This window comes from Poecilia formosa, unplaced genomic scaffold (genome assembly GCF_000485575.1).
Source record: "Poecilia formosa unplaced genomic scaffold, Poecilia_formosa-5.1.2 Scaffold353, whole genome shotgun sequence".
Classification (NCBI taxonomy): domain Eukaryota; kingdom Metazoa; phylum Chordata; class Actinopteri; order Cyprinodontiformes; family Poeciliidae; genus Poecilia; species Poecilia formosa.
In genome coordinates, this window is record NW_006800292.1 from 481077 (window position 1) to 495963 (window position 14887).

The 14887-nt window shown below is 36.9% G+C and overlaps 1 protein-coding gene, 1 long non-coding RNA gene and 1 pseudogene across 3 annotated transcripts in view; all 3 read right to left on the minus strand.

The window, feature by feature from the left end:
- LOC103153516 (uncharacterized) overlaps positions 1 to 9435 on the minus strand; it is an 80204-nt gene extending 70769 nt beyond the window's left edge. The window contains exon 1 of one of the 2 annotated variants that reach the window (XR_477799.2): positions 9227 to 9435. This is a non-coding gene — a long non-coding RNA (uncharacterized LOC103153516). The remainder of the gene's footprint in view (positions 1 to 9226) is intronic. The other variant, XR_001658976.1, reaches the window with a different exon arrangement.
- A 1103-nt stretch (positions 9436 to 10538) lies between these two features.
- Positions 10539 to 11830, minus strand: LOC103153525 (olfactory receptor 2AT4-like; annotated as a pseudogene).
- A 1307-nt stretch (positions 11831 to 13137) lies between these two features.
- On the minus strand, positions 13138 to 14072 carry LOC103153526 (olfactory receptor 10J4-like). The gene has a single exon (XM_007574474.2). It carries the CDS (start codon positions 14065 to 14067, stop codon positions 13138 to 13140), a length of 930 nt encoding a protein of 309 aa, XP_007574536.1. The 5' UTR covers positions 14068 to 14072.
- Positions 14073 to 14887: the final 815 nt, after the last annotated feature.

The window sequence follows — 14887 nt, forward strand, 5'->3', positions numbered from 1 at the left end:
ACAGGGAAAACAGGACTGAACACAGAAGAACTCAAAAATAAACACACAGAAACACAGATCATGACAGATTCATATTTAGATTAGGGTCTGAATCTTGAAATATTATTTGACTGAAGGCCAGAAATCCCTCCTAAACACATCATTCCCACTTTGATCTCCACTTCGGACGCCATGCTCTCGACGTGGGCGGAATCGGGTTGGATACTGCATAAAACTGCAGCGACAGAAACAGGACAGGGTGGTCATTGCGCTGTGTGAAACTGCGACCGCTTCTGAGAGTAAAGACATCTGACATCCTTTCAAAGCGAGCCCCAAACAACTCACCTTGACTTGGGGAGAAAAAGCAATGTCAAAATCAGAACTGTCAGTTCGCATGAATTTGTCATCCACAAAAATGTCCAGTCCATGCACACAGATTCGATATCTTTCTCTTGTGCTTGACAATCATTCTCCACAGGTTGGGATACCAAGCGCTCAGCTCACCGGGAGCATGAGGTAGAAATAACAAGAATCAGATCTTTCTTATTTATCTGGACAACAGCCTGAACTATAAAAGGGCCTATTCTGCTAGTTTTCATGTGTACAACATAATACAGAATTTTCTGAATCTCACTTAAAGGAATCACATGAAAATATGACATTACTGCTTGTATCTTTTCAATAAAACAGCAGAGCTCTCCCTCTACGTTACGGCAGCAGGCTTTTCACTCTGAATATCCATAAACACACTTCATTTCTGACGCTGACTGACAGCCTATTTCAAGAGCTACTTGTGAGGAATCAAACAGAGTGCCATATTCCCATGTGTTCCACATATACCAAGTGTTTGAGAATCAGAGAAGGGAAAAAAAAAATAGTAGATGCATTGGCAGATCTGCACATGCAAGACATTCGGTTTGTTTTTTTGAAATGCAAAGGATGTATAGAAAGGAATGACTAAAAGGTAGAGGACTTCGAGGATGAAATGAGACGCCTTATACGTTTTTTTATTTTTCCCACTGAGCTCAACTAAAAACAAATCTACTTTTATAATTTATATGAACAGTGACGCATATAAAGCATATTAGTCGTACATTAGCAGTATATAAAGGCCAAAATTCAACCACAATCAGGAATTCCAGGGCACAACAGGAGATTTTCGCCTCACGGCGTTCTGCAAGTCATCATTATATCTGTGCAACACACCATAGATAAATTTATACACTCAACTCTTTACTTACAAGTGGCTCTGCAGAAAAGTTTCCGATTCAAATCAATAAAAGCTACCACGCAGTACAAACACATTCATGCTGATCTAAATTATACAGTGCCCTCAAGACTTTATGGACCCTCAGTAGAAGTTATAAAAAGCCCTCAAAATAAATTCAGATTGTATTACAACAGCATAACGGAAAATCCCACATTAATATTTATGTTGTCATTCAAAAACCTTAACAATTTCCATAAAATAAATGCAACTAAAGCTTTTTTTTATAATTTGTGCTTCATTTTTGCTGTTCTTCAGGTTGAAAACTTCCCATAAATATACCGATGACCAAATACTTAGGGTCAAATAGGGTCAAACACTTTCATTTTAATTTTATGATGACACAAAACATGTATTCAGCAATTAGAATCCTTTCTCTTGGCTGCTTTTGCAAACCGTTACTTGGCTTTTATGTTTATTAGCTAAACAGTCTCTCAGCCAGTATATGGATAATATAATAATGGTTAATGACAGCTTCAACAAACATCTTCAAAAGGTAATTTGCTTTTGTCTTGTGGTGCATATATTTTACTTACTTTCTTCCCATTTGTTGCGATAAGAGGACATTTCAAACACTGTTAAGAACCAAATTATTCATACCACTAGAAGATTTAGAAAAAACTTGACCATTTCAATGAGTAATCCAAGACTTTCTATCTCCGTGGGATACAAATAAGACATAACACAGAAGCCAGTTTATTACTCTTCAAAATGATAAAGACCAAAAAAACATATAGTATGTTCATAGGCAGAAGAAATCAAAAAAGACTAGAAGCCTAAATGTGTGCACAGCCCGAGCAACAATTTAAAATTTAAACCATGACGATAAAGCTGGACGAGGACACGTTTATCTTGTCCCCATCCTTAATGAGGAGGATGGTACAAATAGGTTGCCATGCAACATTTATTGATGGTTTAAAACATACATCCAAATCATAAATGGTTTACCAGACACAACATCCTGTTAGTCAATAAGGATTATGCAAAGAAGAACGCTCACAGATCCCTCTGTAAGCTACAACCTTGTGAAATGACTGGAGCTTGGAATAAGGAAATAGTGGATGTACAAAGTATAAAAAGCAAACAAAATTTGATCCTTTCCAACTGAATTCACTGAATTCAAATTAAAGGTTGGATGTTCATAAGATCAAGGAATAACAAGAAAAATTAAACAAGATTAAAACGTGACATTTTACGGAAAAGCACCTTGTTTGAAGGACACTGCATTCTACATCATCCAGTTACACCTCCATCAGTCTCTATGAATCCCTTACTGTCATACTAATTAGAAACAGCTGCCCCAATCAACCGTTATGTGATATAAGTGTTGCACATAGGCTACCTGATTGATTGAACTCATTCTATCATGTACAAATACATTCAAAATCAATTTCAATTCCAGTTTCTGCTATGCAGCAATCATGTCAGTCATTCGTATCTGGCAAGATGTGAACCATCAAGGTCGTGTGTGGCCTCTCTCTCTCAGAGGCAAAGACCTGGAGCTCATTTAGAACAAACATTTTCAGATTGTCACACTGACAAAGTGCTTGTAGAATTTTGTTCATTTATTGCAATGATAGGTTCAGTTCAGCTGATGACTCCAGATGGATTTGTTGAAAAAGAACCATTTCACTTTGTAGTCACCCTTTGATTGAAAAAGACCCTTGCAGCTCTCATCTGTCCTGCTTTACAAAAACATGCTGCAGAAAATATTCAAGCCTTCATGTAACCGAGATGAACATGGCGGTGCAAATTATTTTTAAAAAGTCAATATTTGCAGTATTAAACTATATAGTATTACAAATTCAATTCATGTTTTTCTGAACTCATTTGGGCAAAACTGAAAGCATAACCTTTTGTGGCTATGAACAAAAATCCTAAATATACTGTTATTCCTCATTATTTTCACACAAACTATTCATCTTTGGCTTTCAATATGAAGTATTTCAAATTAAAGAGAAGAGGCTTCATATTCAGAGAATAGACTAACAACAAAAGTGTAGCAAAACAGGCAACTCAAATGTTAACAAATGCAGCTAAGAGAGGTCGTAGTGGAGAAGTAACTGGAAAACTGATGTAAATGTAATCTAAAAAAAAAAAAGCAGAGTTTAAATCAGATAAGAAACGTGGAGCAGATCGTTGTGTAGCCAACATGAGGTGGAGAAACGCATGATGTGGCTGCATGCGGACGGCCAGGTGCGCTACCTGTTAAAGTGGAGTCAGGTTAGCAGTCAGCCATGAACAGAGCTGGTGTTCACGCCAAGCAGCTGGAAAATTCAGCCATCAGCCTGTTTGAGCAGTAAGCCATGTTCTATACATTTAAAATGCTTTTCTACATTTCACATGCCACACTTTAAAATTTTTATTTATTTGAGGAGGTTGCAGATAATCTGCATTATAACTTTAAGTTTTACTAAATCTACTGCATCATGCAGAACTTTTTACTTAATAAGCTTGTTGATGTTTTGGAAAAAATGCAAATAGTTCAGGTAAAACCTGCTATGCTAGATACTGCTAATCAAATGCCCTTGAGTATCCGATCAACTGTAACCGTCACCGGCTCTATAAAAGCAGGTGACGGTTACACCTGTCAAAAAACATAAACATAAAGTTCACCTGTCAAAAAACATAAACATAAAGACTTCTGGATCAATGTTTACTGAAAAGAGGAGCCCAAAGTCTCGACACGATGCACAGCGTCATGTAGGGCTGCATGGTGTTAGGAAAACATGTTAAATGTTATCGTCACGGTGAATGTTGGGAGGACGGCAGTGTTGACGTCTCTTTGCTCTGTATTCATTGCAAACAGTCATCATTGCAACTGTTGTTTTGGCAAAGAAACAGCTTAGATGAAGTTTTCTAGACCCTCATAAACAATTTTTGACATATTAAACATCAGAAGATATACTTCTACTAGTGCAATTAGCAAGTATTGATTGTGGAGAAGGCAGGAGGGTGATGATTTACTGAATTTGAAAGTATTCTACAGTTAAAGACCGCCTGAATGACAACTAAAGCTTAGCAAAAACTATTTAAATAAAGCTCTGGAACGTATTGAATTGAGTGTACTGTTTTTTAACAGGCTTTCAATTTTGCAACATTGTTCCTTCTGCCATGTCTCTTAAGGCAACAAGTATAACATCAATGCTTAAAAAAACTGTCCTTACTTTTACATGGAAGTAGAAAAAAGCTGCAGATCAGATGTATGGAAGCTGCTGAGTGTCACACGAACTGTGTCTGGTAAAACACACCAAGACTGTCGCTGCTGTTCATCTAAGTCAACAGCTGATTCAGACGGAAGAAAACAGGAAGCCTGGAGTTTTTCAGGAAAAGAGGTCGGCATAAGGCGAGATAAGGTTTCACTATGAGGAAACATTCATTTCAAACAACTTTAAAATCCTTTTCCTCCCAAAATAAGTGAGACAATGTTCAATCGCCACAAGGAAATCCCCTCTGCAATTACAGCACATTCTGGAAAGTAATTTATCTCCCAGCAGACGGATAGCGTTTCTTCCTTTCAACCACTCTTCATGAGATTGTGCACGACACACAGGAGAATCACTGTCGCACCGAGGGAAGTCTGATTAATTTAACTTTGTCAAACCAATTTTACAATTAGACGAGACTCTAATGTGTTTTTGCAGGTTCTGCCGGGAAAAGAAAACATATTCAGGAAAGGCGTCCAGAGAGAAGGAATGCAGAGCCACTTCATTTTATCCACCCTGTCCATTCAATTATTTCACTTACAAACAGCGGCTCATCAGCCGTGCAGTCAATTGTCGAACCAAAGGGACAAATTGTCCAAATGTGGCCTTTTGCAGGTATTCATAGAACCTGCAAACATCTGAACTCACTCTTTGGCAGAATCAAAGCTTTTAGGGATCTGGTGAAAAAATGATCAAAGCTTATTTTAAGATTTAGACTAAGGGCTTTGTTACAGTCATTGTAACCAGAAAGTTAAAAAAATAAACTTTTAGAAGGTTTTCCCTGATGGAGGTTTGGATTAAACTAAGATATTTTGTACACACTTTATTGATGAATTATCCTTCCACAGAAACACACAACTAATTTATAGTAACATTTTTAATTACTGTTTGAAACAAAATGGATGGATGGATGGATGGATGGATGGATGGATGGATGGATGGATGGATGGATGGATGGATGGATGGATGGATGGATGGATGGATCACTCAACTTCAGAGTAATTCAAAGTGCTTTGAGGGAAAAACAGACAAAAACACAAACGGAGGGATGGATAGTAAAAAAGATTCCTTGCTTTTTCAGGCTGCAAAGGAACCCCGTCTGCAAGAACTGACGCTGAGCCCTTTGAGTTTTAGCTCAAATGTTTATCCCTATCAGCTGCCGTCAGCATGCAAATTCTCAGGAAAAGCTTTTTATAGCTTTTCCTGACGAGCTGTGGTGCACTCATCAGGGTTTACACAACAGTGCCCACGGGTTAGAGCAGGGAACCTATAGATCAATGAGAAAGACTTCCATGTCCACATGGGGTTGTGTGAAGGTTACGGCCACCCCGTGTGCTCCCTCTGGGTTTCACATACAGGAGAGTGAATGGACAGAGTGCGCTGACATTCACTGAAAATTTACTAGCAGTCTTTTCTTTTGCTGCGTGGGTCCGTTTACCCAACGCTGCTGATCGCTGAGTTTGGCACCAAACCCCCAGTGAGTGATCTCAGCCGTTTTCTCCTCTCTTAAACGTGTCACCTCAGCAAGAGGAGCAGCAGTCTTTTTGTAAAATATAGAGTAAGGTCTTGTGCAGTCAGCTTTGATCAGTTTTTGCTAAGGTTGCCTCGACGGTGCTCTGTTTTAGCTGACCGTAGCAACCAGTTTCTGCTAAATACTCAATTAACTCAGCAAATAAGCAATCTGGACTTTTAGCTTCGTAGTCAGGGAAAAAAAAGCCTCCTTTTGAGAGCTAGTCTTCAAAATGCACTTTAAAAAGCCAGAAATGTTTCCATATTTGCAGTTTTAATAAACACAGAACCCTCCTGGAAGACGCATTAAAAGTTTCTAATAATTACAACATAAATCCATCTTGCATCCAGCTCCAGTAAAGACATACGCAGGTATAGTGCTGTAAAAAGTCTTGGCTTCAACTCACATTTCATTATATTCTGCCTTAACAACTTTATATTTAATAAAGAACTAGCAATAGACATATAAATTTCTGAGGCATAGAAAAACCTGATCAATCAGGGTTGGGTCTAGGCATGCGCTGGAATGAGATTCAACATTTCTTCAGATTGTATCTCATTAAGCCATCGGAACATTACTTGAAAGCATAAAATAGGAAGAAAATCAGCTAGAAGCTATAATAACAACAATCAGCCAGACTCACTGGTTCCCCGACTTGCAGCTGGAGTGTGATGAAATCAGGTGGAATGTCATTCTCTCTAAATTAGATCTACCTTTCCTAACAGACATGCCACTTGTTGCAGGCTAATTATAATTTTATCTTAGTAAGGATGGCAGCTGCAGAGACTAGAAATATGTCCAAACACAAAAAAAGGTCTTTCTTGTAAGTGAGGGGGAAAGTGTGGAAGTATTTATTTGTTTTTCGGGGTTTTTTGCAATTTATGGATGATATCAATAGTATATAAAGCAGAGAAAACTCTGTTCACTTTCTTTGATATTTCTTTACCATTTGACGAGGTTTCAGATTTTTATCGCTTTTTCACTTTTTTATGGTGCAAATTTAGTACTTTTATTATCCTTTGCATTTTTCTATGTTCCTAAAGGAATGAATGAATCTGCAAATCAGTGACAAGTAGATGGTATTAAAATTCCTAATCATCCAATTTAACAGTAGTTTGTTTGCTAAATGGTCTGATGTGTGTAAGCTTAAGCATTTCATTAAAGCCTAATTGAATTTCTTTAAGATGACAGAAGCAAAAAAAGAGGGAAAAATGTCAAACAAAAGTGTTAGATCTCCAGAAAAACAGGAGACTTATGGCTTAAGACCACTTTACAAGATTACAGACCACTTTGAAAAGATTATAAGAAATAAGTCAGGCTTGGCGGAAGCCAAACATTACACGGTAACCTACATCAGCAGCTGAACTATCCAGCTGAGATGTAGGCAAGAGATCAGAAAGGAAGATTAAATTCATTATTATATCAGAGGAACACATGCATGAAGGATTTCACTGAAAGGTAAACAGATGAAGTGATCTATGAGCATTCAACATTTTTTCTCTCTTGTATTCTCTGTGAAGTGTGTCGGGTGTTTTCTACAAAAAGCATATTTTTCTGAGTGCAAATACACAAAGTTACGTGAAATATGACCTCTCTTTGCTAGAAATTGAAACTATACTGGAGTCGCATTTAAGGGATTTTCCACATTCATCTTACATTGTCCTGACTCTTTAAACTTCAAGGATGTGATAAAAAAAAAAATTTCGACTAAAAAGAAATTATGAATGAAGTCAAAGAAAACAAGATTTTTGTAAGAGAATCAGGTGCCTGAAACGACTTTAGCCGTGCTAAGAATGTTCCCTCTATAGGAATTTTGAAACCTATTAGTTTTTTTCTGACACTGTCGCCATCTATTGGTGACTTATGGTCATTTTGTGCATTTGCCATTTTATTCCGTTCCCAGACATCTGTGGGGACACAAGAGCTGCACGACATGGATCACTTTGTGATGATACTTTTTAAACATACTTTAACAGACAGTGATCATTTCTTCCCTTTGGCATTTTGCCCCTATGCAGTCGTGGACGTTTCATGCCTGACTCTTTCCAATAATAAGAAGCAGTTATCTCCTATGGGGTATTTTATACCAGCCCTGCTTCGATTTATTTTCATATTCATTGTGACAGCCAGGAACTTATTTAAGTAGCCTACTCATAGCCAAATGTAAGGAAATAAAGTTATATGGCTCTAATAACAAAAGTATCTACCAGATGGAGGGTGTTCAGAGGTACTTTGGTTTGATTAATGGTCATTTTTTATGTATTTCTGTGATAACAGTTCAACAAAAATACTTCAACATGCTAAAAACTACCAAAAGAAATAAACCGATACCTATTACCTTGTTACTGGTCCATGAATACTTCACAACTGCAAGCTTTTCTGAAATAAAATTCCCAAAATTGGTCAATCTTCAGCAACAGAATGTAGATAAAAATAAAATTTGTTGCCGACAACTGACCGTGAGATATTAACAGAAAGAATCTGATGTTTAACAATTCACAGGTTGCTTGTCCTTTCAAGTAGGGGTCATTAGAAAGGTCCTTCTGGGTCAGAGTCACCTGAGTTACTGGATCATTTAAATGATTTCCCAAAATATCTGCAAAAATTGCATTTACAGGGCAAAGTGGATTAAATATTTCGGAATTATTCCTTGGAACGAGAAACTAGGAATAAATGACACCATAATCTGATTAAACCACACCAATATAGTAATAAAACTGTTATTACACTACGTACAAAACGCAGTCTGAAAATAAGCGCCGTTGCCACATTCCTGCACTGTATTCACACTTTAATTAATGTATTTATTTTTTTGTCCTCCAAGGACTTATAAAGAGAGGAGGCTTTTTTCGGGTCATACCTGCAGAGCATCCCCGCACACACTGCGGCATTGAAGGCAGCACCGCTTTAATGCTCCCATATCCCCGTTAATTGAACACGATGCGGTCTCCAGAGCGGACCTTTCCAGGCTCTGACAGAGCAGAACTGGAGGGAGGTGGAGGGAATGGGGGAGTGCAATAATAAAAATAATAATAATATGAATATTGGTAATTATAATAGACTTAAAATCCCTCAACAAGCTGTAAATATATCCCGCTCATTTGCGGTGCCTACATGAAGAGACGAGCATGTTTCATGTGAATCATTCGTGTTATTTTGAGCCGCTGCTATAGAGGATTACCAACCTAATATTATATAAACACCACCGGAACCATGTTCCATCCACTGCAGCCCCGAAATGACACCAAAAACCAGGATACTCACTGCGGGCAGACAGGGGGGGAGCGAGCAGGGTTGTCAGGACGCGGGCAGTCCTCCTGTGTTTGGGATAAAAATCACAGACAGGACGTCTGTTTTCCTCCGTGTCGTCGCTGCTGTGGAAGAAAGGCGAACAGAGGAGCAGGCTGAGCGGTAGCATGCACTGCGGTGTTCAGAGGCTGCTGTCGGCCCGCTTCTTCTGCTGCAGGGGAGGGGGCGAGACATTACCGCCGCCTGGTGGTGGGGAGACTGCACAGGTTTTTACAGGAATAGTCTAAAAGCTTTGGCAGTAATAATAATAAAAAGTCCAAAAAATAAAAACTAAAAAATACTATAGTACAAAAATAATATAATGTATATTTTATTTAATTTATAATCAAAAAAATGAAAAATAAAACAAATATTTGTATGTTTTTCTCCAGGCTGTAAGGCAAGTTCCATAAGGAGACAATAATGAGGCGATACATATACTGATTTCTCATTTATACAGTAAATCAATCAGTTGGCTTTTATTGACAAAGTACTTTTTATACACAAAAAGTACAATACAAATAAAAATAACAGGCAATGAAAAACAATCTAAAATAATTAAAAAAAATTGTGGTAAAGATATGATAATATGTTAGGTTGACTGACTTATAGGACTTATAGGAACCACAACTGTATTAATGGCAATGAGAAGATATTATAGGTTCTTAAAATCCACATAAGAATTTGGAAACTAAGATTACTACTAATAAAAATCAATAAAGAAATAAATATGCAAGCAAGATAAATACAAACTAAAATTTATAAATACAAACAACTGGCATAAACAACAGCAATAGAAATGAGATGGTAAAACCTGATAAAACTACAGCTAGAATGTACAGTAAAATAGAAAATTTCTGCCATCTTATAATTATGATATATGATTATACTTTATGTATATGTAATTGTATACACAACTGTTGTTTTTGAACTTCTAAATATAGTAAAGCAAAAGGCAAGAAAAACATTTGTGGAATTTTAAACATAAAAATAAAAAGAAAACAAGGTTGGACCTCTTGTGGACAAGCACAACAGTGAGAACATTAATTAATTACTAGAAAAAATGTTACTTTATCAAAACAAAACATAAAACAGTGAGAAACTTAATTTTACAAAGTGAAAAACTGCTGGAGTGTCATTTAATTTTCGTAGTAGCCACACTTACAATTTTTTTTCTTATTTTTGTCAACTTGAAACCATAAATAAGTGGATTCATTATAGGAGGAATGAAAAGAAATTCTATAGAAAAAAAGTTTTTAAAAGTCTCAGATAAATCTTTTGAGCCAAATCAAATACTCTCCATCTCCTTTTGATTACTCTCCGACAAAAAGGAGAGTAAATGAAAAAGTGAACAAGGAGATCAAATGTGACACACACGTTTGCATGAACTTTCTCCTGTTTTCTATGGAACCTACACAGGCTTTTATGAGAAATACGTAGGACCACACAATTAACAAAAAGTGAAGTGCATCAAATGCTATTGTGAAATATCCAGCTATGCTCTTGGGGGTAGCTTCAGATGGAAAACAAGCAAGCATAACAATACTCCAGTTCAAACAGATGACTCTGTTTAAATCCGGATTGCATAGCTTCAACCTAGATGTAAGGATAGTGTTTACAGCAATAAAGCAAAATGGTGTTAGCCAGGCAAGACAGGCTAAAGTGATGACTCTCTGCTTCGACATGACAGAGTGGTACTCCAGTGGTCGACATATAGCCAGATACCGGTCATATGCCATGAGGGCAAGGATGGACAGATCACTGCAGGAAAAGGAGTACAACACCAGAGCCTGCAGAAGGCAGCCTGAATAAGAGATGACATGAACAGGAGAGAGCAGATCTGACAGAAATTTAGGATAGAAACCTGCTGTTCCATAAAGGGAATTCATGCAAATAGCACAGAGAAAAATATACATTGGTTCATGGAGATCATTATTCAAGATTATAATCAGAACAACACAAACATTTGCAAGGATGATTACTCTTTTCTTTCTCAGTTTTTTGTGCTACTCTATATATCTTATCTCATTTAAACCTGACAGAAAAATAACTGAAATTGTTAAAACGTTGTTCATCTTGGTTCAGAAACGTGTCTCTGCTCCTTTACCAGCTCTCTGACGATGTCTAATCTTGCTTCTCTGTTGAATTTAGGAAATCTGACAGTAGCCAATAACCCTTCTTTCTTTCAGTGCAGAGCAGTGACTGGGTGAAAGTTGGATGCTTCACAAAGTCACAGCTGATTCCACAGGAGGAGACAGATGAGGAAGGAGGGAACGCAGGATGGTTACAATGACATTACAGAGCAGGAAAACGGCCAGAGCTAACAGGTGGACCAGTTCTCCAGGTTAGGTTGACCCCAGGGAGACAGCAGTGGTACAGGACATGTTCACAAAAACAGAATTAATTAGGCAACGTATTGATGACAGAAAGTGACAGAATTAAAAATAAAATCAAAAATATATAAATGGCTTAAAATGCACCAATAAATGCAATTTTTTTTAGAAATTTACAGATGAATTTATGTCTCTTTAATTACCTCCTTTATTTTTTTATCTTGTTTTTTCCTACAGGACTTCTCATGTTTAATGTTCTTTTTACATTTTCTGTTTCTTATTTTTACTTTTCCTCATGCATTCCTCTCTTATTAAGCAAATGAGAAGTTGTTGTGTGATTTCAGATTGCATCTACTCTTAAATCACAAAATCAGTATAAACAGTAGTGGATTAAAAGGATGTGGAAGGAGTTTAATTGTGTTATATTTTGTAGTATTTATTTTTGGTTACTTTTTTGTGTTTTATTGCATCTATCATGGAGCTTTGTTTACCCATGTTTGCTGCAAAGCAATGATACATGATGTATAATATACTGGCAGTTGTCTAATATATTTAGTTGGGAGTGCAGGGGTTGGCTGGGGGTGGGAGGGCACCACATATTTGCCTAGGGGGCCCAAATGCCTAGGGCCGGCTCTGCTGCTCATCTCTGCCCTCCAGTGGCCACTTGAGACATCAACAGTGAAAAAGAACACCGGCAAAACCAACCCAAACTCTGACAGCTGTGTACCGAGGTGAATAACCAAATTTACAAATGTATCTGTCTTAGAATTATAGGTGAAATTATGCTGGTAAATTTGAGCTCATTATGGCATATTTTAATACAGGCATATTGTTGATGTGTTGATTAATGTGCACTGTCCCAGTTAGTTCAATTAAAACTATCTTTCAGTTAATCAGTCATTCTTTATTAAAGAGTTTTCATACACAGAAAGCACAACAGAAAATGTTCCATGTGATATAAAAATGGGAATGAATTTAAATAATGACAAAAAAAAGAAAAAATCAAAACAAAAATAAGCTAACAAAGCTAAGCATGGGAAAGACAAAAATTTACAGAGGCAATGTTGGTTAAAATGACTGAGGAAAGGAAATATCTATTGATAATGATGAAGAGACATCTATGCTGTATGTATTGATTCTGAAATCTAGATTGATAATATTAAATAAAAAAAAGGCAGAGGGGTGGAATGTAATTAAAATTAGATATAAAAATGAAGTAGACCCCAAATTAAGATAGATTAAAAATCTACATTTATGCAAAACATGTACAGTTGGAGAAATGTATTAAATAAAACAATAAAACAAAGCAAAAAATGCATTGCACATAAAACAGATTCTAACACCAATATAAATTACTAACAGGAAGAACTTGTTGCATCAGCCTTTAAAAAGACAAATTATGCTTATAATTCTGGACTCTTTATTTTGCCTCTAAAAAGTAGATCTATATATTATTGAGTATGTATGAATAAAAGACAGATTAAAAATGGCAAGACATTACTTTATCAAAAATGTTAAGACTTATTATTATTTTTTTTTTTTTTTACAAAAGCATTATTTCATTTTCATAGTGGCCACACTTAAAATTTTATTTCGTATTTTAGTCAACTTAAACCCATAAATAAGTGGATTCATTATAGGAGGAATGATGAGAAATTCTATACAAATGAAGTTTTTAATCGTTTGAGGTAAATCTTTTGAGCCGAATCGAATATATATAACATCAAAAAGGAGAGTTAGAGAAAAAGTGCACAGGGAGATCAAATGTGGCACACACGTTTGCATGAACTTCCTCCTGTTTTCTAAAGAACCAACACAAGTTTTGATGAGAAACAGATAGGACCACACAATTAACAAAAAGTGAAGTACGTAAATTAATATTGTAATATATGCAACTACGCTGTTAACAGTCGTTTCAGATGGAAAACAAGCAAGCATAACAATGCTCCAGATCAAACAGATAATTCGATTAATGTATGGGCTGCATAGCTTCAACCTAGATGTAATGATAGTGTTTACAGCCATAATGCAGAAAGGTATTGACCAAGCAAGACAAACCAAAGTGATGACTCTCTGCTTCGACATGACAGAGTGGTACTCCAGTGGTCGACATATAGCCAGATACCGGTCATACGCCATGAGGGCAAGGATGGACAGATCACTGCAGGCAAAGGAGTACAACACCTGAGCCTGCAGAAGGCAGCCTGAATAAGAGATGACATGAACAGGAGAGAGCAGATCTGACAGAAATTTAGGATAGAAACCTGCTGTTCCATACAGGGAATTCATGCAAATAGCACAGAGAAAAATATACATTGGTTCATGGAGCTCATTATTCAAGATTATAGTCAGAATGACACAAACATTTACAAGAATGATTATAACGTAACACAAGAAAGTGAGAAAGAAAAGAGTTAAATGGTAATTCCTTATCTCATTTAAACCTGAAAAAAAAAAATGAGAAATTTCTGAAACATTGTTCATTGTTAAGACATGTGGATCTGCTCTGTAACCAGCTCTTTTATGGGATTCTCTTTTGAAATGAAAAATTTCTACAGTAGCTATGGGATTTCAAATCAGCCAATAAACTTTCTTTCGTGCACTGTTGCTCATTCATTGGGTGAAGGGTTACTGCCTTGTAATTGATTCCACAGGGGCAGACATCAACATCTCGAAGACGACCAAGAAACGTACTACGACTGCACAACAATTTTAGAGGATGACCAAACAGGATAGGTGAGAAAGTTCTGGAGGAAACAGATCTCTACACTGATTCCACACATATTTGTAGAAATGATTTCATCTACCATATTTTCCGCACTATAAGGCGCACATTCAACGAATGGCCTATTTAAAAACTTTTTTCATATATAAGCCGCACGGTATTATAAGGCGCATAGAATAGACGCTACAGTAGAGGATGGAGTTACGTTATGCATCCACTAGATGGAGCTGCACTAAACGGAATGTCAATAAAACCGTCTGACTCCAGTCAGGAGGAGAGTCTTCAGCGACTGGGCCTGTCTGTTTACTCTTTAACGTTGGATTGATTTCTTTTTCTCTCTCTTTCCCTCTCTCTCCTTCTCTATTTTCCTCTCTCTCTCTCTCTCTTGGGATTTTCTTGGTGATATTCACTGAGTCCAGGAAACTCCACTGCATTATTTGAAGCAAGCTCTTTGGACATGGTAATTTGACACACGTGTGAAAGTAAGATGCACAGCCTCAGCGCGCAGCTTGTTAACAAAGCAATCGCTCAGCACCTCATCCAAATATTGTCCATATGGCTCACAACCTCCTCATGGCT